Source organism: Diabrotica virgifera, chromosome 7 (genome assembly GCF_917563875.1).
Source record: "Diabrotica virgifera virgifera chromosome 7, PGI_DIABVI_V3a".
In the NCBI taxonomy this organism is placed as follows: Eukaryota; Metazoa; Arthropoda; class Insecta; order Coleoptera; family Chrysomelidae; genus Diabrotica; species Diabrotica virgifera.
Genome location: NC_065449.1, coordinates 6,293,076 through 6,316,780, shown reverse-complemented (window position 1 = coordinate 6,316,780; position 23,705 = coordinate 6,293,076). Strand labels below are relative to the sequence as shown.

At 33.4% G+C, this 23,705-nt stretch overlaps 1 protein-coding gene across 1 annotated transcript in view; it reads right to left on the bottom strand.

The window, feature by feature from the left end:
* LOC114330840 (SWI/SNF-related matrix-associated actin-dependent regulator of chromatin subfamily A containing DEAD/H box 1 homolog) overlaps window positions 1–23,705 on the bottom strand; it is a 61,577-nt gene that overhangs the window by 18,507 nt on the left and 19,365 nt on the right. Inside the window, exons 2-7 of the mRNA XM_028280255.1 lie at window positions 23,026–23,504; window positions 17,508–17,808; window positions 13,047–13,122; window positions 10,531–10,702; window positions 6,636–7,014; window positions 1,819–2,093 (exon numbers count right to left, since the gene is read on the bottom strand). Coding sequence (XP_028136056.1) covers window positions 1,819–2,093; window positions 6,636–7,014; window positions 10,531–10,702; window positions 13,047–13,122; window positions 17,508–17,808; window positions 23,026–23,504 — 1,682 coding nt within the window. The remainder of the gene's footprint in view (window positions 1–1,818; window positions 2,094–6,635; window positions 7,015–10,530; window positions 10,703–13,046; window positions 13,123–17,507; window positions 17,809–23,025; window positions 23,505–23,705) is intronic.

Genomic DNA, 23,705 nt, shown 5'->3' with positions numbered 1-23,705 from the left:
TTTTCATTGAAAAATGACACCTTTTCGGACGGATTTTTGCGAATACCTTAAAAACTATGCATCTAACAAAAAAACTATATAACATATTTCTGTAGGTTATAAAAAAACAAAGAGATTCGTTCCTTCATAAATCTTATAGTTAAAATACAAAGGGGGATATGGTAGGTAAGAAAAGTTTGTTTTTTGCTGCATGCTCAAATCGGTGTATTCAACTTGAAATAACAGAGAAACTGTCGATTTTAGGTGTATAATGATACTAATAACTTTTGTAGTGCTTGAAAAGACCTTTAAAATGAGCGATACTAAATGTCGATTACATTCAAACTAAGCGAGATATTCTGCAAAAAAGTTGATGACTAATGTATTTTAAGAAGAAATGAGAAGTATATTTAACCCCTCATCCATCAGAATTTAAATACATCGTTTTCCTTCTACAATACGTTTTATTATAGTGTTATTTCTATGTTCAAATAGTTGGACTGGATTAAAATGAATGGTTTTTGAAAAAAATAAGATCAAATTATGGAGCGCATTTTTAAATTTTCTTAAAAATCTTCCTTTTCCTCCATGTAACTCGAAAAATATAACACATACGAAAAAAGATCCAACACAAAAATGTAGGGCTTTTTTCTTCCTTTTTATTTTTCATTACTGTATCTCTTATCATTTTGAAGTTACATGGAGAAAAAGGAAGATTTTTAAGAAACTTTAAAAATGCTCTCTATAATTTGATCTTTTTTTTCAAAAACCTTTCATTTTAAACCCGTGTAACTTTTTGAACGTAGAAATAACACTATAATAAAAGGTATTGTGAAAGGAAAACGATGCATTTACATTTTGATGGATGGGGGTTAAAATTACTTCTCATTTTTTCTTAAAATATATTAGTTATCAATTTTGTTTGTAGCATTCTCGCTTAGTTTTAATGTAATGGACCTTTAATATAGCTCATTTTAAAGGTCTTTTCAGGCACTACAAAAGGTATTAGTAGCATTATACACCTAAAATCGACCGTTTCTCTGTCATTTCAAGTTGAATACACCAATTTGAGAATGTACCAAAAAACAAGCTATTTTCACCTACCATATCTCTTTTTGTATTACAACTAGAAGATTTATGAAGGCAAGTGTCTCTTTGTTTTTTTATAACCTACAAAAATGTTTAATATAGTTTTTTTTTAGTTAGATGCATAGTTTTTAAGGTATTCGCAAAAAACCGTTCGAAAAGGTATTATGTTTCAATCAAAATGGACAATTTTCAACCACGAATATCTCAAAAAGTATGGTTTTCAAAAAAAAATTATAGAACAGTTTTTGCTTAGAATTAGGTTCTCTAGCGAATTCCGTGGTAATTTTAACCAAAAAATTTTGCACCCCTAAGAAGGGGTGGGAACCACCCCGAAGATAAAAGCACACATCGGCATAGGGTAGACTTAGAATTAGGAGATAAGTAGAGGCTATTACCAAAATTTCATTAAAATCCATGCAGTAGGATAGAATTCGGAGGTAATATCCTACTCTTGCTCCCATTGACTGGCGTACTATGTTAACATAAAATTTTCACCTACTTTGGTTTAATTTTATAAATAGTTATTTACTAATAATAAACTTGTTCACTATTACTTCCATTTAGCGCGCCCATGAGTATATTGTCACAATATTGTGCCTTCATCTAGACAATGTCAAATACTGCCGACGCACTGTTGCCAAAGTTTCGCAGAAAGTTAGAAAAAGGGTATGCTGCACTCCCCCAAGTAATATTGATGACGCGCTATAAATGTGGCCTCTTAAATTAATATAACCTAATTTAGGTACTTACGTTTATCTTAATTAAATTTTCATACCGAAGAGTATTCATATTTTTCAACATATGTGCTTCATCGAAGATTACATAATGCATCCTTGTCACTCGGAACATTTTTCTCTCTTCTGAACTATTTCCAACCAGCGTATACGTTGTGAGTATGACATCGAACTCAGCTAGCATCCCTTTAGATAAGTCAATTCTGAACTGCCGTCGTTCATCTTGGCTTCCGTAATACATAAATACTCGCAATTGGGGACACCATCTTGCAAATTCGTTTTTCCAATTATCTAAAAAGAGTCTCGTATGTGATAATGTGTATTGTGTTTTTAAAATCTCTACACTACAAGATGGTTTTTAATAAAAAAGAAAGAATTACTGTTTTAATGATGAGGGGCTACGGTGATATAAAAAATCATTCCAAACCATTCTCCTATCCATAAGGCGACGCACAGTGGTTCCAAATGCTGAAAACGTGGTCATGTGGCGAAAAAAAGTCCCTATCTAGGGATTTTCATGTTTACAGTTGTTTTCTTATACCATCGTAGAGTCGTAATAGGCAGGTAAAAGGATCAGACTGGATGTATTGTGGTTCATGTCTCAGGAACAAGTGAGCCACGTCCGAAATTATTTTGGCCGGCAGAGAAAGTGAAAAAGAACGCGTATATTCAAAACGCTGTAAAACGTTTTGTAGTTTATCAATTTTATCGCTGTAAATCAGATTCTTCTTTTTTAAGTATGTAGTAATGTAAGATGTAAGTTTTAGTAACAATAACAATAAATGCCTTAAATTTGTTAATGCATAAATAGTGAAAATATTCTTAAAATACTCAAAATTTGTTAAATATACATTCAAAAAGTACAAAATTCCTGCGACTAATGTATTTGTTCTTAAAATATATAGTAAGAAGATACAGAATTATTTTGGTTTAGCTGCCTATGCATTGCTGGCAGTTGTTTTAATACAAAAGTGGGAAATGGCGCATATTACATGATTCTGGCGATTGCTGACTATATATGGACAGTTGTACATAAGTAATAGGTTCTGAATATTGTACTTCATAAAGAAAATGTAATGGTAATCAGCAATTTCAAAAGTCCCTTATCATATAAAATTTTAAACAAATATGCGTTTAAAATAAAATTTTCGAATTTCTTTCGGCCATGATGGATCCGCCATTTTGTTTAAAAAAAAAAGTAATGTTAGATTTGTAATCAGCGATCTTAAACTACCAAATTTGACAAAAAAAATTTCAGTTTTGATTGACATTTTCAATTTCTTTCCGCCATGTTGGATCCGCCATTTTGTTTTACAGAAAAAATAATGTTAGATTCGTAATCAGCGATGCCAAAAACCCTTCAGAACGAAAGTAATTCCGAAATATATATAAACAATATACGCTTTTAATGGTTCATGACCACGTTTTCGGCATTTGGAACCACAGTGCGACGGTCAAAAAATTGTAAAGCGCTGTGAGGAACAGTACTATAGTAACAGATGACAAAAACTGTTATAAATTACAATAAAACTTTCGATTTAATGCAGAGTTTCATTGAAGATCCACATATATCTTCACTCAGAAGATCTGCACAAATACATGGTGTAAGTCATATTCAGTATTGCGTGTAGTACATTAGAATTCATTTAAACCATCCAAAATATTGCTAATTGTAATTGGTGAATGTACATCGCAAACATTTAAGGTATTCTTCTTCTTCTTCTTTTGCCCTTTAATTCGTCCAATTCTGAACATAGGCTTCCCCCAGTTTCCTCCATTCGCTTCTGTTTAGTGCTTTCTGTTTCCAGTGCGTTCCTCCTATCTTTTTAATGTCGTCTCCCCATCTCATCTGGGGTCGTCCTCTTGCTCTCTTTCCTGTCCATGGTCTCCATTGTTGTATCGTGCTATTCCACCTATTGTCCGTTTGTCTAGCGTTATGACCTGCGAAGCTCCATTTTAGCCTGGTTATATGTTGACCTGCGTCTTTGACTTTTGTTCTATTTCTGACCCAGTTGTTTTGCTTTTTGTCTGTCAATTTTACTCCTAATATTGCTCTCTCCATGGCTCTTTGTGTCTATTATTTTATCCATGTTTGCCTTGGTCAAGGTCCATATTTGGCATGCGTATGTGAGAATTGGGAGTATGCACTGGTCAAACACTCTTGTTTTTAAGTATTGTTGTATTTTTTTATTCTTTAGGACCCATTTTAATTTTCCAAATCCTGCCCAGGCTAATCTGACCCTTCTTTTTACCTCCGCTGTTTGGTTTTCCTTATTTATTTTTATAATCTGTCCCAAATATATATAATCATTAACCGCTTCTATTGTGGTGTCGTTTAGTATTACGTTTCTATTGTCTTGTGTTTGTCATTGTTTTTGTTTTGGCAAAATTCATTTTTAGACCTATTTGTTCGGATTCATTTGCTAGTTCGGTTAGCATGGTTTGTAGTTCTTCAAAACTTGATGCTATGACTACTACATCGTCTGCATATCTTAGGTGGTTTAGTTTCTTTCCATTTATGTTTATTCCCATGTTTGTCCATTCCATTGTTTTGAAAACATCTTCCAGTGCTAATGTAAATAGTTTAGGAGAAATAACATCTCCCTGTCGCACTCCTCTGTTAATTGGTATGGGTTTTGTGGTTTCTTCCAATTGTACTGTCATTGTTGCTTTCTTATATATATTATGTATTAGCATTCTGTATCTGGAATCTATTCGACAGTTGTTTATAGCTTTTTCTATTGCCCACATTTCCACGCTGTCAAATGCTTTTTCGTAGTCAACGAACGCTAAGTGCAGATCTATATGGTATTCGTTAGCTTTTTCTATTAGTGTCCTAATTGTTAGAAGATGGTCAGTGGTGCTATATCCCTTTCGGAATCCTGCCTGCTCTACGGGTTGATACGAGTCCAATTTGTGTGTTAGTCTGTTGTTGATAATCCTCATGAATAGTTTATACGTTTGCGACAGCAGTGAGATGGGTCTATAATTTTTTATGTCCTTTCTGTCGCCTTTCTTAAATAGCAGGATTGTAAGACTTTCGTTCCATTCGTCGGGTATTTCTCCTTTATGTAGACACTGATTAAACAGATTTCTTAATGTTTGTAAGATTTCTTCTTTCCCTTCTTTCAACATTTCAGCAAGGATTCCATCTGGTCCTGGTGCTTTGTTGTTCTTTAATTGTGATAGTGCTGCTTCTATTTCATAATTTTCTATTTTTGGTAGTGTTTCTGAGTTTACATTCGTGATTGTTTTCTTGATATATTCCTGAGTGTTGAAGTTTGCGTCTTTCTTTGAGGTGTATAGTTTTTTATAAAACCTTTCTACTTCTTCTATTTAAAGTATTGGAGTGAGGTAAATCCACACTGAATACGCGAAAACCATACTCAAAAACCAAAGTCAAAAATCACAACAATCAAATGTATGGTCGGGTGTAGTGGGTACTCAGTTAATTGAGCCTACAATGGGAAAGAAGAGAAGATGGAGAACCCAAAAAAATGGCCTACCTCAAGGAAGCGTCCTGGCGCCGTCCCTATTTAACATCTACACCAACGACCAACCAATGCCTCCCCAGACTGAGAGTTTTGTTTACGCTGACGACCTTGGTATCGCGGTAAAGGGAAAACACTCACACAAGTAGAGTCGACAATGGAAGAGGCTTTAAACATGATGTCAACTTACCACAAACAAAACTCATAAAGCCAAACCCTACTAAAACCAAAGTATGTGCATTACATATCAACAACCATCTGGCGCGTGTAAAACTGAATGTCTCTTGGGAGGGACAATGCTTGAAAGAGATACTAGACCGGTCTCTAACATATAAATTCCACTGTCAGAGCACAAGACAAAAGGTTTCGACGAGAAACAACCTTCTCCGGAAACTTGTAGGGAGCAAGTGGGGTGCAAACGGGAGGTCTTAAAGTCAACAGCTGAGACCTTATGTTTCTCAACAGGGGAATATGCTTGTCCCACCTGGAGTAGATCTAGACATGCCCAAGAAGTCACCACGGCATTAAATGAAACACGTAGAATAACTACCGGTTGTATGAAGCTTACCCCTCTAACCCTACTGTACCGGGCAGCTGGATTCGCATCACCAGACGACCGTAGATGGGCCTCACAATATCTGGAGAAGCTCAGGCAAACTTTCGATGCAAGGTACCAATTATACGGGATTGACAAACCGCCAGGAACCAGCCGACTTGAATCAATGAAAAGGTTTATGAGAAATGTCAGCGTCGAACCACCTGAACTGTTCCCCTACACCCAGAACCTCCTAATGGAATGAACTTGGACTGGAGAACCTGGCGGACACTCAACCGAATACGCACAGGTGTTGCCCCTGTAAAACAGAACATCATTAAATGGGGCATCAAGACAGATAACGACGCACTTTGTGAATGTGACTTTGCCCATCACAGTGCACCCTCGATGATTTATGACTCGTGAACCAAAGGGTGTAGACGTAGCCCTATTAATTATGCCGTTTTTCCTAGAAGGAAATTGAACAAGCGATAATTATGAAATTGTACATTCCCTGAAAAACAAGTTTGGAGCCAATTTTTATGAGAAATGGTTTCAGCAAGATGAAGCTCCAGCTCATTTTGGTGTAAATGTTCGGCGTTATTTAGATCAGATATTTCCAGGATGATGATTGGTAGATTAGGTAGTATTGAATGGCCTCCTCGTTCACCCGATACGAATCCTAAATATTATTTTTATTGGGGATATTTGAAAAGTAGAATTTATAAAACTAAACCAGCAAGTGTTGCAGAGCAGACAAAGAATTTCAAAATTTAGTAGTATGTATATGAACTATTGCAGACTTACCTAGTGTTGACGAAGGCACTATAACCAGGTGAGTACTGGTAGCAGCTCCAGTCTCTTTTAAGTGGGCGAGGAACGCTATAATTTGTACCGTTTTTCCCAACCCCATTTCATCCGCCAAGATGCCGTTGACGCCTTGAGAATACAACACCGCTAACCAATTCAAGCCTACCATTTGATAACTCGTGAGTTTTAGAGACGAGGATAATATACTAGGCTGCTCCTTAACACCGGCCCCCGCAGCCACAGCTCTCTCTAATTGCTGTGCCAGATTTGTACATTTCTTCATTAAATGCTTAACGTTATTTCGAGTGTGAATCACTTCTTGGCCATAATTGAGTAAATCTCCACCCAAGTTCTTGCTGTTCTCTATTTTCGTTATCTGAAATCAAATCTGTATTATACAAGGTTTTTCAAAAAGTAAATTAACATGAAATGGTACAAGCTCTGATTAGTCTAGGCGCCAGAGGGGTCACCGTGTCCTTTTCAATTCTGATGGACAAACTCAACGGTTTCTTATGGATTTTTGGCTGCTGATTACGAATTTCGAGGGTGGATTTCGATCCGAGTGGTCAAAAAATTGTTATAAACAATTTAATTGTTTATAAGACTCTGGCTCATAAACTAAAAGAGATTAAAAAAAAAGAATGTGTGTGTACTATGTACGCACGTAAGAAGATATTCTTCTATTATATAATAGGTAATTTAAACGAAGTAAATATACTTAAAAGGTTATTTGTATTTTATTTAAAAATCAAACTAACTTTCTTATCTACCACTTTCAAAAAATGTTTATTAAAACAACCAAAAATAAAAAAAAATATGAGTCGCCCGGGAATTGAACCCGTAACCTTCCAATCTCAGTGCTACCGCATTTCTAACTACTCCATCGAGGCACTAGAACTAAACATGTAAGTTTCGGATATAATTACACAACACGGCGACATATAGTGTAAAAATGTTATGCTTACATAATATTTTATTAATCCAAAAACACAAGAATTATAATAAATAATACATTTTCTAAAACCAATAATATATTCTTTTAATGACTTATTTGCACGGTTACAGATACATACATACCTATCTTGAAAGATTAGGAATGAACTACATATGTACTGTCAGAACTACAAACTGTCAGTGTGCGCAGGCGCGCGGTAAATGTACAATTTTACCCTCAATCGATTCGCTGCTAAAGCAGAATATCTTCAAAAAGTTTCAAATAAAATTTGTTCCTTAATAAAAAAAACGAAGAAAAAAACGTTTACTAAACTTAAATCCAACAATTAGAACTCAAGATATTGTAAAATTAGTGCACAATGTAAATTGGAAATTGCAAAATCAGTATTTTCCGAAGCTTTATCGATCGTAACTCGGCTTCTACGCATGCAAATGAGCCTAAAGGCTGTATGACACTATGCATTTTCTTGTATCGTTTCTGATATGTCAAAAAAATGCATAGTGTCATACACAAATACAAGAAACGATATCAGAAACGATACAAGAATTTGAGTCAGACACATATTCTTGTACAAGAACTGCGCCAATTTCTGCGCAAAGAGCAAAAACGTAAAACGTGATGGTAATGGTAAAACATCTAAATGTCATAATGGCGGCTGAAATGAAAATGGGATCATAATATGTCTTGATGAATTTATTTGTGTTTTTGTAGGTATTATTTATAAATCTTTTATTGATACTTAATATACAGTTTGGTATGGACTACTGTTTTACTAATAACCATATATTTAGCTCCTAGTAAAGTTCAAACTAAAACTTTAAGTTTCATTTTGCATAATTTTTTAATAGAGGAAAATACAATAATTCCTAATTTGGATCAAACTGAAGATAATTCTAATGCAAATATTTTAGAACAAAATATTAAAACAAAATAAAAATACAAATAATCAACCTCAAACAGTCAACGTAAAATTCTAGTTAACATTAAAATGTTAAATTTATAAGTTTTTAAAAGTTTATAAATTTTATAACATCCTTAAAATCAGCTGTAGACGCAGTACTACCATACCAGTGTAACGTGAAACAGGGTGACAAACAAAATTTCGACCAATCACGTGCCGAATTTCATACAATTTTCGATACAAGAACTTGCATAGTGTCATACAGGGCACAAATGTACGTACAAGAAACGATACAAGAAAATGTATATAACTTTCTAATATCAGAAACGATATTAGAAATGATACAAGAAAATGCATAGTGTCATACAGCCTTTAGAAGGTCTCATTTTAAAGCTTGATTAATAGGCTTCCAAACGAAGTTTACTTTATCTTCATTAATCTTGTTAAATTACTTTATCTTCATTTCTTTTAAAGTTATACCCGTTTGAAGTTATAATTTTCTTTAAAAAATTGCACATTCATTTGTTTATAAGAGTTTCAAGCAAATTTGAGCTATAAACATTTATACTTTAATTAACAATAATGATAGAAGAAGAAAGGAACAATTTGAGCTTATGAAAATGTTCGTAAGTTTATTTTTGGCCAAGATATCGATATTATAAGTTCGGCTCACAGTCAAGTAAATGACGAAATTCGTAGCCAAAATATCGATAGCCTGGCCAAAAATAAACCTACGAACATTTTCGTAAGCTCAAAATGTTCCTTTTGAGTTCTTCTATCATTATTGTTAATTAAAGTATAAATATTTCTAGCTCAAATTTGCTTGAAACCCTTATAAACAACAGGTAAAAGGGGGAGAAGTGTACTTTTGAAGTGTGTAAAATAAATAATTCTTAGCTGAGCGCTTTCGGCTTATAAAGCCATCTTCGGAGCTATGGTCAAAAAGGTCAAAATACCACTATGAAGAGAGATGGGTTCCATTTATGATATGAAATACTTCTGTTTCTTATGTAGTTTTTTGTTGGTTGGAAAAAACCTTGTCTGTCTGTTTAAAAAATTGTTCAATTTGCTGTTGGTTATTTTTGTATCCAGAAAAGTTAAACATCAAGAACGAGCACAAAGGACTTTCACACGAAAATTACATTATATATAAAACGAATATTTGATCATGGTAAGGTCAAAAAGACCTTACCATTTGAATACTGCGGTGTCAGATAGCAGAATCCTTATAAACAAATTAATGTACAATTTTTTTAAAGAAAATTATAACTTAAAACGGGTATAACTTTATGAAGATAAAGTAATTTAACAAACTTTATTTGGAAGCCCATTAATGATTAAAATAAATCTAAGGCTCATTTAATGCAATAAATCTAGAAGCCGAGTTACGATGATAAAGTATCGAAAAATACTTATTTTGCAATTTGCATTGTGCACTACTTTTACAATATCGTGAGTTCTAATTGTTGGATTTAAGTTTAGTAAACGTTTTTTTCTTCGTTTTTTATTAAGGAACAAATTTTATTTCAAACATTTTTTTATATCTGTTAGTTTATGAGCCAGAGCCTTATAAGGAATTAAATTGTTTATAACAATTTTTTGACCACTCGGATCGAAATCGACCCTCGAAATTCGTAATCAGCAACCAAAAATCCATAAGAAACCGTTGAGTTTGTCCATCCAATTATTTTATTAACATTTCGAAATCCACATCGGATGTCGTTGTCAAAGAAATAAGATTAATATTTTGAATTTTGACAACGATATCCGATGTGGGCGTCGAAACGTTATTAAAATCATTTTTTTAGTTAAAATGTGGCTTCTTTCCCATTTAGAATGGTTGATTAAATAAGAAAATGACAAAATAGATAAAGCACCCAATAACTTGGTTATTGATGAAGTAAGAGCAATTAAGTATGGTATTTTTGAGACCACCTAAGTGTCCCCTTTCTACAGTTAACGTATGTTACTTTCCCAGTGAAACACCATGTATAAATTAGTCGATTCAAATAAATGTAACTTAGAGGTTCTCATACCAGATCTTTCCAGTCAGCAAACGGTCGTAAATCTACAATAGCTTCTGCTTTCTTCTTGGAACAAGTGCTAATCAATTGCAATTCATTGAGAGTAGCGCTCTGGAAAAAGTCAAATACTTTTTTCCTATCACCTGTCAGTTCATAACTAATTTCTACGTCTGAATCTTCGTCGCTAAAAAAATAATTTAATATTTTCATAAAATATGCAAAGAACGACTTAAAGTATACTTTAAAATACTAAAGAGCTTATAATTTACCCAACTTTCACTGTACTAGCTGTCTGATGTAGCTTTTGATCTCGAAATTTCTTTGCAAGATCATACTACATATACTCAGGAGTATTTTTATACAGAAACTCTCCCGACAAACAAAGACAGGAGATTCCTCAGATAATTTTCAGACAATTTATCCCAATTCATCTAGTCCGAAAATGCTTCCTACGGGAGCTAGAGCTCTTTAAAGATGGCGTCTTGTAATTAGTTTATTTAAAATAGCTCCTGAAAGCTGGAGCCTGACAGAAGATGCCATAAAACGGTTAGAGGCGTTTGAAATGTGATGCTACCGAGGTATGTTGAGGGTCTCATATATACACCACACAACTAATATAACTATTCTCCAGAGGCTAAGAAAAGACAAAGAAATAATTAACACCGTAAAGAACAGAAAATTGGCTTACTTCGGCCACATTATGCGTAATGAAAAAAACCGACTGCTGCAGTTGATTCTACAAGGCAAGATTGAGGGCAGGAGAGGACTGGTCTAACGTCAACTGATCTATTTCGAGCTGCCGTAAATAGAATAAGATGGGTCAATGTGGTCACCAACATCTCCAGAAGATAGGCACTTTTAGAAGAAGAAAATAGCTCCAGAACGCTTCTATTTAGAAAAACGAAAACTGGTACGCATATTTATCTTCCAAAGATAAATCTATTCCATTAATTGCGAATTACCTGTTAACCTGTTAACTGTTAACCTGTTATAGGCGTCCGTTTTGGGTAGGGCAACGATTAATTTATCACATGCTTTTTCTCATGAGGATCGACAGTTTTTCGATTTCTTTCCAACGCATTAAATTGTATGTGACAGAAAAAAGACGCACGTCGGTGGTTACATTTCGTCGGTGATATTTATAACATTTATTCTAGTTGTCAAATCTAGTTGTCAATAGATGGCGCCATAATCGAAAATAAAATAATTTGCGAATTATACATATAATATATCTACGAATATAATCTGAACAATTTATAAGACTATACAAATCAAAGAAAATACCATTTTATAAATGCAATAAACACAATTAATTTGTTTTTTGCCAAATTGCAAATAAAATGTGACAACTGTCAGATTTAACTAAAATGTCATGTCACTAAAATGTATATTATCACGGACCTTTTTTTCTATCATTTGTGACGCACTGAAAAATGCTCATGAAAAGTAGCATACCTTTTTTGTCTTTAACTTTTAAGTATTTTTGACACTGGATTATTAAATTCTGAGGTATTCTAGTACTAAAAGGTACTTTTGCTTTAAGTCGGTAGGATGCACCGTTTTCTATAAAAATCGATTTGAATTTTCGTGAATTTGAAATTTTTTTTATTTAATCAAACGGTGTATTTTATCGACTTAAAAGCAAGAGTAACTTTTAGTACTAGAATACCTCATAATTTAATAATCTAGTGTTAAAAATGTCTAAAAATTTAAGACAAAAAGTTATGCGATAAAACAACCGTTGACCTACCCAAAACGGACGCCTATGACCGGTACTAGAAATTAGCAATTGATAAAATCGATTCATCTCTGGAAGATAAATAAACGTACCAGTTTTCGTTTTTCTAAATAGTGTTTTTTTTTTGAAAAATATTTTCAAAGTCAAAAAACGAGAAATTTTTAAATCGATTTTTCTAGAAAACAGTGAATCATACCGACTTAAAGCCAGAGTATCTTTTAGTTCTATAATACCTTAGAGTTTAATAATCCAGTATCAAAAATACTTTAAAGTTAAAGACAAAAAAGTTATGGAATAAAATAACCGATGCCCTACCCAAAACGGACCCCTATGACCGGTACTAGAAATTCGCAATTGATGGAATCGATTTATCTCTGGAAAATAAATAGGCCTACCAGTTTTCGTGTTTTTAAATAGAACCGTTCTGGAGCTATTTTAAATAAACTAATTACAAGATGTCATCTTTAAAGAGCTCTAGCTCCCTTAGGCCTTAAGAGCATTTTCGGACTAGATGAATTGGGTTAAATTATCTTCAAATTATCTGAGGAATCTTCAGTCTTCGTTTCTCGGGAGAGTTTCTGGACTTGTATATGTAGTACAATCCGACAAGCGAGACCTGGCGGCTGACCTCGTATTGTATATTTCTCGTTGTGTATTTTCGCTCATGGTGACCCGCCAGTAAATTTCGAGATCAAAAGCTACATCAGACAGCTAGTACATTGAAAGTTGCCATTCTTATTGGATTTTTAATTTTGTACATAAGGACTTAATTACAAAAGCTAATACAAACCTATCAAACACTTTGTCATCTTTATACTCCTGATTTCCAGTACTGTCATCACTATCATAAGTTTTCTTTCGTTTTACTGAAAAATAAGTATTATATTTTAGTACATACATATACTATTTGTAATACAGTAGACTCACTCTATAACGAGAACTAAAATGGCGGACTAATTACCTCGTTATAAGCGGATCTCGTTATATCAAACAACAATAATATTGTGCATACATGTGAATACCTATATAGTTTTCTAAAACATTAACTTCCTATAGTGAAGCCATTGGGGGCAATATAAGATGCTAAATATTGTTTCCTCAAGGCTTCGCCATCATAAATTCTAAATTTTCTTACAATATTCAATATCGGTCGATAGATAAACACAACAGGAAGAGGTTTATTAGACAGTGGATTTTATTACAGCACTATCCTCGATAACGACACAGATGTATTGACACAGTCAGTTGGGGTATTTATTTATAGCCATTACAGCGCTAAAAACAGGTAAAGATACATATTCTACGATTTTATTTTTCCTCGTTATAACCAATATGCCTCGTTATAGAGGTGTTACAGTTCAATAGGAATTTCATGGGACATCTAGTGTACCTCGTTATAAGCGAAACTTCGTAATAAGCGTGTTCGTTATAGAGAGAGTCTACTGTATTAATGCAAGGAATACAAGATACCTACTAAAACATGAAATCTACATTTCTAACAAAACTTAAGTTCAAAATAACCCATGAAAAAAAAACAAAGAACAGGATTACTTACTACAGATTATGAAAACAAAAAACTAAAAAAAGCAATACAACAATTTTAAGTGTGTGACTCATTAAAGCTGTTGTTCTGTGATCTGAGCAAGTTGTTGCACTTGACTTTTTAGGAACTTCTGCTACAAAGGTTGATTGCATCCTATATCTGGAGAATGTGGAAGTTTGATATATTACACTAAAGAGTTCAACTATTACATTGATAACATATTCATCAATGAGTTTTAAAAATTCCATGGGCACATCATCTGGTTCAGTAGCTTTAGCATCCCTTTTTTTTTCTTTTTTTGATGGCATTGATGACTTCTTCTCTTAATATTGGTAGTCCGGTATCCTCTGTGGTTTCTATGGCAGTTCTCCTCTTTTATAATTCAATAGTTTTGGATATACAGTGGACTCTCTCTATAACGAACACGGATATTACGAGGTGCGCTTATAACGAGGTACACTAGATGTCACATGAAATTCCTATAGAACTGTAACAGCTTTATAACGAGGGTTATTTGGTTATAACGAGGAAAAATGAAATCGAAGAATATGTTTCTTTACCTGTTTCTTAGCGCAGTAATGGCTATAAATAACTACCCCAACTGCCTGTATATAGAAATGCCAACGTCTGTATTATTGTCGAGGCCAGTGCTGTAATAAAATTCACCTAATGAATATGGTAGGAAATTTACAATTTACGTCTCATTGTTCAGGTTGACCATGGACACCTAATAAACTACATAAGAGGCATCAAAACATTTCAATATTATTGTTGTGAGATATAATGAGATCCGCTTATAACGAGGTAATTAGTCCGCCATTTCAGTTCTCGTTATAAAGAAAGTCTACTGTAGTTGGTCCAGTGACACAATCTCTCCTTCACATAAGGAATAGTATCCCCTTAATTATTTTTAAGGATATTAGTTCTTGTGCTATTATTTTTAGAACCTGTCATTTCTTTGATTTTTTTGTGTAAATTAATGCTTTCAAACTTTTTATCCAGATCTTGTATTTCCTTGTATTTGTTTGAAAGCCACCTTTCTTTTGCCTCTCGAATTTTTGTTTCTGATATTCCCCTGAATTTCTTTATATTTATTCAGGAGTTTCTTTGTGTTTTCTTTATTCTTCTATAACTTCAAGAATAATTATATAATAATAATATCCATCAAAAATAATTGACGTAAGATGCCTCAACTCAGCAGATGTAGGTAGTGACCACAGCCTAGTATTATGTAAAATTAGAATCACCATGACATGCTTCACACCTAAGAGAGTGGCACCAACACAAACAAAAATCAAAGTCGAAGGACTAAGTACGGAATCCACGGGGTACTTATATAGAAAAAGAATATCAGATAAGATTGCTGATAATGAAATACTAGAAAACGATAACATCGAGGAAAGCTGGGAAAAACTCAAAAGTAACATAATTAACGCAGCAACAGAATCACTTGGGAGAGAGGAAAGTAACGAATACCAATATATCAAGAAAGAAAACCCCATGGTTTCGAGAGGAAGTGAAGATAAAATGTAAAGAAAAGAAGAAAGCCTTTTTACAATACAGAACACAACAAACACAACAGGCATACAACCACTGTAAAAGAATTAGAAACGAAACAAACACTATAGTCAGACAAATAAAAAGAGAACAGTGGGAGAGTTTCTCAAAACAGATGGAACACGACTTCTACGGAACACAAAAGGAAATATGGAGAATGATCAGAGGACAAAGAAAAGAGATGAACGAACTAATAAAAACGAAACACATTCAGAAGTAAACTTGGGCAGACTATTTTCGATATCTGTTTGCTAAAGATAACGATAACGAACCACCAACACCTGAAGTGACCACAAACGAAGAAACAGATATTGAAGAAGCAGAGGTAACGGAAGCATTAAGGAAATTAAAAAATAGAAAATAACCAGGAGAGGACAGAACATCGAATGAACTCCTAAAGTATGGAGGACAAGACCTGACCAAACAATTATTAAAACTAATCCAAAAAATAATAGAACAAAACAGAATACCACAAGAATGGAGATCAAGCATCCTGGTGCCTCTTTTCAAAAAGGGAGAAAAATCGGATCCGGAAAATTACAGAGGAATTAATTTATTAAACAAAACATTAAAATTAACGACCAAAGTGATAACAAACAAACTGAATAAAATTATAACATTAGCAGAAGAACAAGGTTTTAGGTCGGGAAGATCATGCACCGACGCTATATTTATAATGAGGCAGATTCAAGAAAAATCGTTAGAATACAACAAACCGGCATACTTATGTTTCGTGGACCTTAAGAAGGCATTTGACAGGGTCAAATTAAAGGATGTTATCCATTTATTGTACGCAAGAGAGGTACCTCTAGGAATAATTAAAACGATCGAAAATATCTACCAGAACAACACAATAAAAGTAAAAGTAGATGAAGAACTAACTGACCCAATTGAAGCTGGCAATGGGATAAGACAGGGAGATTCCCTGAGTCCCCTGTTGTTCAACCTGATCATGGATGAAATAATAAAAAAAAAGTAAGAACTAAAAAAAGGATACCAAATGGGAGAAAAACAACTTAAAATAATCTGCTATGCAGACGACGCAATACTAATCTCTCAAAGTGAAGATAATTTACAACGTATGCTGCACGAATTTAATATAACCGCTAGAAAATTTAACATGTAAATTTCCCCAAAAAAGACTAATTGCATGGTTATAACAGCAGATCTAATACGGTGTAAATTAGAGCTGGAGGGTCAAATAATAGAACAAGTCATGGAGTTTAAATATTTAGGCATCACACTATGCAGCTACGGAAAGCTCGAAACAGAAGTGGAAGATCAGGTAAATAAAGCAAACAGAGCTGCAGGTTGCCTGAATGAAACAATATGGAGAAATAAAAACATCGGAAAAGAAGTGAAAGGCAGAATTTACAAAACAGTCATCAGACCAATAATGACATACGCGGCAGAAACATGACCTGATACAGAAAGGACAAAAAGAATGCTCGAAACAGCAGAGATGAAAACATTGCGAAAAATCGATGGTAAGACGATGTTGGATAGAGCTAGAAGTGCAAATATATGAAGGAGATGCAAGGTGGACAACATTAATAACTGGGTGAAAAGTAGAAGAGTAGAATGGAACGACCACATAAGCCAAATGACAACAAATAGAGTAGTAAGGACGGCGAGAGACGGTTCCCCAGTAGGAAGACGATCAGTGGGAAGACCACGAAAAAGATGGAATGACAACTTACTAGAGGCACATTGAAAAACAGACAGATTAATGTCTATATAAAAAGAAGAAGAAGAAGAAGAAAAACTTCAAGAATTTCTACTGCCATCCAAGGTTTTCTTTTTTCTTTGTATAGTTTGAAGGTTTCTTTTCCAACTGAAACAAGGGTCAATGATTCCCCATTTATGGCCAATAGTTATTGAGTTTCTGCTAGATCTTATTCGACTTTTCTTAAGTTGTTGTTTATTATAAGTTTTGTTTCTGCTATGTAATGTCTTGTTTGAACCGCCTTGTATCCATGATTTTCTTTGAGCGAGGGTTCTTTACAGCTTCAATAACAATGCAATACAGACTGAACAGTGAACAGTGGAGAAATATAAGACTAACTAAGAGGTACTTTTATGGGCATTCTATATTATAATATAGCACCATGTTGTCTAACTTAAAAGGTGTTCATATCCAAAACTACATACCTTTCTTCTTTTTTAACTGGTCCTCTTGTTCCCTTTTAACACCTTGAGTTTGTTGAATTTGTTGGTTTTGTTGAGTTTGTTGAGTTTGTTGAATTTGTTGGTTTTGTTGAGTTTGCTGAACATTTCTAATAAACAGTTGGGTATTGGCCAATTCATATTTCTTGGCTTCTTCTATCTTCTTGTCGTGATCCTGTCTCCAGTCTGTGTAAGCATGGTCAACAGGTTTGTTGTAAAACTTTGACAATTCTGCAGCAGCTGCATCTGTATTGAAACTGTGTTTGGAAAGACAGTTATGAATTTTCTGAAACACACATATATAACAGGTATAAATATTAAGTTAACAAAGAAAAAGGACTTTAAACTTTTACACTGAAATGATATTTATTTAGTGTTACTCATATTTGAGTATGCGAAACCATTTTTTGTTGGAATTTTAACGCGCTGGACAGGCGTTGGACGTGCAACTCTAAGATCTCCCCCATCCTTGTTTGTTTCAGCAATTTGTTGGTTTGCAAATTTTAGAAACCACGAAAGTGTTACCAGAAAGTTAGTCCCAATAAAGTTTTGTTTTTAATATTATTTAATAATTTTGTTAAGGCAAAACTTTTGCTTGTTAAGGGGTTACATAGGTCTTGCAGGTAAAAAAAATGGCTGTTTAAAAAAATTATATCTCGAAAACGAAAAATTATTTTTATTGGAACATGTAAAAGTATAGTACTTAAGGTACTCTCAAAAAAATTTTCAGCCAAAACTATTCATTTTTGTAGAGTTGACTGCAATTTTTCGACAACAGCCCTTTTTTGCGGTGAGCAGCATAACAAGTCCAGTCTCATCTGAAATCAAAAAGTTTCTTGTAGTTTATACCTCTGGCTAGTGAATGAACGAAGGAATTAAAAAAAAATGAAATCTGAAGATTTTACATAAGTTTAAACACATTTTCGAACCCAATTTTTCTCATTTTTTTCAAAAATAACCATTTTTAAAGTAGTTTTTTTTATAAAACAAAAACGACTTCACCTTATAAAAATTCCTTCGTTCATTTACTAGCCAGAGGTATAAACTACAAGAAACTTTTTGATTTTTTTATTTTAGATGAGACTGGACTTAGTTATGCTGCCCACTGCAAAAAAAGGGCTGTTGTCGAAAAATTGCAGTCAACTCTACAAAAATGAATATTTTTGTGGGTGAAATTTTTTTGAGAGTACCTTAAGGGGCTATCCTAGTGTAAAAGTACGAAATTCATATACATTTTTGGGGAATTTCTGAAATAAAAAGTACTGTACCAATTGTTTTGAAAATTTGCATGAGCATTTATTATTAAAAGAAATACATGTAAAACAATTTTTATAAAAAAATATTAAAAATTAAACGATTTATGCGCCATCTACTGGCACCGTAAAAATAAAAACATAGCTCCACTGCTGCAGTGATTGAGACTAATGGGGATTCTGGAACATAAAATTTCAAAGTGATTATTGAAGTATAAGTCATTTCCCATACCATCAACTAGGATTTTTGAAAAATATTAAAATTTGGGAAAATGGCGAAGTGTTGAAAACATTTTTTAAAATAATCTAAAACATTTTTAGTTTCAAAAACCGCCAAATTGACATTTTTTATCCGATCAAAAAATCCCTAGTTCATGGTATAGAAAATAACTTATATTTCAATAATAACTTTGAAATTTTATGTTTCAGGGTCACTATTAGTCCCAATCACTGCAGCAGTAGAGTAGTGATGTTGAAAAAGTAACTATTCGTTATAAAGTACTCGTTACTTACGAATACCGAAAGTAACGATTACTATACAGAGAGGCAAATCGTTATTTTGATTACTTTGATTACTCTGATTACTTCGTTACTTCATACCAATCGTATCAGAGCGAGTAACGACTATTATATCTACTTTGATTACTTTGATTAATCTAATTTCTTCGTACCAATCGTAACAGAACGAGTAACGACTGCTGTATCTACTTTGATTACTTTTGAACGGATTGGAGGGTTGAATTGTCCCCTCTACCTCGTACAAGTCGCCTGTTTGGGGCGACTACCTTCGATGTGGTGGTTCGGGTAAAATTAAAACTCTGCAGGGATTAAGCTAATTTAAACGAATTTACCTTCTTTATTTGGAGAATAATTTTCACAAAAACAAACTAGAACTCACTACTTACTAACTTTTACAAAACTACTTCCCATCTAGCAATCTAAATTTACGATGCATGTTGCTTCGTTGAGTGTAGGCACACGAATCTTACCAAAAACAGGCGCGAAAGAAGCACACACCCTGCATTTTACACAAAAGACTGGTTTTCAGACCCAACGCATTTTCAAGTATGCAGAAAAAACCTGCCCTGAACCTAGCCAAACCATTTTGCTGGTAGGAAAAAAAAAGGCGAGCATCAATTGCACCATAAAATTACAAGTTGCAATCGCAACAACTTTGATTACTCTGATTACTTCGTACTTCCTGAAGGTCGTTATTGTATCGGAATACCTATACAAAATACCTACCTACTGAGAAATACTCTCGATATGGTTACCGTTACTCAAATACAAAAGTAATCATAGTAATCAAATCATTTTTATCCCTTAAACAGATCGGTGAAGGTCGTTGTTATATCGGAATACCTATATAGTCCGTTCTTTAACGGTAAAATATTGCAAAACCTCTAAATTTTAAAGAACCGCTTGGATTGACATGAAATTTGGCATACACATAGCTAACAAGTCAAAGAAAAAAAGTGATATTGTGCCGATATGTGCTTTTGCCCTGGGGGTGGTTTTCACCCCCTCTTGTGGGTGAAAAAATATTCGTCCAAAGAAAGTCAGGAAATGGATAAACTGGCTAATTTTAAGTAACTTTTGTTCTATAGAGTTTTTTCACCAAGTCAATACTCTTCGAGATATTTGGCAGTGGATATGTTCATTTTTTCAACAAAATAACCACGCTATTAGAACGGTTTTTCGCAAATAACTCAAATAGTAAGTATTTTGTCGAAAAAACATTCTTAGCAAAAATATAGTCTGTAAAAAATTTAAAAAAATGGTGTATACGTCACGTCTCTACACCTAGTAAAAGCAGAATTATAGACAATGAAAAATAGGTTCATATTCGTCAAATTCCAAATGGAATACTTTAACGTGCAATAACCAAAAATGAAGCACATTTCGGGGAAAACTCATTATGGGCTATTCCACGCCTGTCTTGGATTATCGTGACAACGAATATTTTAGTGTGCAACATAAGAAGTGCGAAAATAAATGGCTCTAATAATTGTTCCAATAAACAACAATGTATTTTGCAATTTACTTTCGTTCTTCATAATTTGCACAGTAAAATATTCGTTGTCGCGATAATCCAAGACAGGCGTATGTTCGTGGAACAGGGTATACAACTTATTTAAAGTGTTTAAAAAAAGCTTCATTTTTGTTTTATAAAAAAAAATTCTAGCATCAGAATTAAACAAGTTGCTAAAAATAAAGTTAGCCCCTTTTGGTTTTGGTAAAAAAATCGAGAAAATCACCCCCTAATTAGTATCTTAAATTAACTTAATCGTTACGACTTCACAATATTCTTGACTCGTGTATATATTGTTTATATGATCTGTAAATTTCATCGGTTCAAAGTCCTTACTATTGAAAGGGCTGTAGTTAAAAGGGGTTGAACGAGTCACTGATCACGAATGTATGCAAATTTAGAAACACCAAATCTTAATGAATTTTTGTCTAACAGAAAAACAAAAAAATACGTGATATTCAGAAAAGCAAATCTGACTTTTTTTGTTTTTCGAGATTTTTGGTATCTCTAACAATTTTTAAGTTATTTTGAAAAAAAAAGCATATTTTTCAAAATTTAAATTTTTAAAAATTTTATTTTGAAACCACATTTTTTCAAAAATAAGCAATTTAAATCGATGAAACTTACAGATCATATAAACACAACATAAGTAAAATAATTTGTGGAGCGGTAACGATTAATTTCATTTAAGTTGCTAATTAGGGGTTGGTCCTCCCGATTTTTTTCGCAAAAACAAAAGGGACCAACTTTATTTTGAGCGTAACTTGCTTAAATTTAATGCTAGAAACTTTTTGTAAAAACAGAAATAAAGCTTTTTTTAAACACTTTAAAAAAGTAAATGGGTTTTCCCCAAAAAGTGCTTAATATTTTCGATATTTCACGTCGAAATATTCTATTTGAAATTTGGTGAATATGAATCTATTTTTCATTGGCTATAACTTTAGTTCTACGAGATCCAGAGAACTAACGCGTACACCATTTTTTTAACTTTTTTATAGGCTATATTTTTGCTAAGAACGTTTTTTTCGACAAAATACTTACTTTTTGAGTTATTTGCGAAAAACCGTCTAAAAATGTGGTTATTTTGTTGAAAAATGAACATATTCACTCACAAATAACTCGAAAAGTGTTGACTTGGCGAAAAAGCTCTATAGAACAAAAGTTACCGAAAATTAGTTTACCCATTTCCGGACTTATTTTGGACATATATTTTTTCTCCCCCAAGAGGGGGTGAAAGTCACCCCCAGAGCAAAAGCACACATCGGCACAATATCACTTTTTTCCTTTGACATGTAAGCTATACGCATTCCAAATTTCATGTCAATCCGAGCGGTTCTTTAAAATTTAGAGCAAAAACCGTGAAAGAATGGACTAATACAACATAACCACCTACTGAGAAATATGATATACGATTCTAGATATGATTACCGCTACTCAAATACAAAAGTAACAAAAGTAATCATAGTAATCAAAGTAACGAATACTGTAAATTATTACTTTATACAAAAGTAACGATTTGTAACGAATACTCGAAAGTAACTATAATCAACATCACTACAGTAGAGCTATGTTTTTATTTTCACGGTGCCAGTAGATGGCGCATAAATCGTTTAATTTTCAATATTTTTTTATGAAAATTGTTTGACGTGTACTTCTTTTTATAATAAATGCTCATGCAAATTTTCAAAACAATCGGTACAGTACTTTTTATTTTAGAAATTCCCAAAAAAGTACATACATGAATTTCGTATTTTTACACTAGGATAGCCCCTTAAGTACTATACTTTTACATGTTCCAATTATAAATAAAAATAAATTTTAGTTTTCAAGTTATAATTTTTTTAAAAAGACACTTTTTTTACCTACGAGACCTATGTAACCCCTTAAGACAAAATACTTCTGTCATTGAGTTGTTAAATAGAAGAGGATATTAACTCGTTCGCTGCCGTCTCAGTCACTATGGCCGAGAAATTAGTTTTCCCACTCATTTTCATGCCAGAGACACAATTCCTTGAATTTCTTAATATGGGTGACGTAAATTTCTTTCATAAGACTTCATTATCCATGATAACCTACTTGGTCCAAAGAACGAAAATTTTTCCCCACCTGTAATATACCACTTGGCCTGAACGTAAAAAACCATACAAAACACTGTGGCAGTGAACAAGTTAAATAGTTTCGAGTTAAAAATGAATAGAAATGTTGTCTTTTCACTCACCATAGCATCTAAATTGGGAAATATTTCCAACAAAAACTTCATTTGCTTTTCCTTCTCTAAAACCGAAGGATTCTTTGTAGTCCTCGGTGTATAGGAACCATTGAATTTCATAGTAACAATGCTGTTATTAGCAACTTGGACAGGAGTGACTGGCTGTGGCACTGACTGTTGTGCTGCGTTAGATACTGTATCACTTTTCTGGGCTAGACTTGAATTGGCCACTGAATCAGTGGATACTGATGTATCCACTTCGCTCCATTTCATTTCAGAAATTATTTCATTTTGTGGGGGCTCTGCCGTATTCACAGGATCAGTTGTTGTGGTTGTTGTTGTAGGGGCAGGTTGTGCTATATTTGCAGGTTCAGTTGTTTTGGTTGCTGTTTCAGGGTGTATTGTTTTGGTTGTTGTTTCAGTTTCGGTATCTGAATCCGACGAGACTGGCAAAATTCGACTTCGGGGTCTCGATTCAGATGATGGAGCTTAAATTAGAATTTTTAGAATTAGAAATATGCTTTATTGCCATTGAACATTTTAATAAAATCCATAAAATTATTTTATGGACAAAGCTTACAAAGAGTCAGAGAAAAAAAACAATAAATACAATTTACTGAAATTACATAAATCGTCAATATTATAAAATACCAGATAATGATATAAAACAAAAACAATATATTGCATAA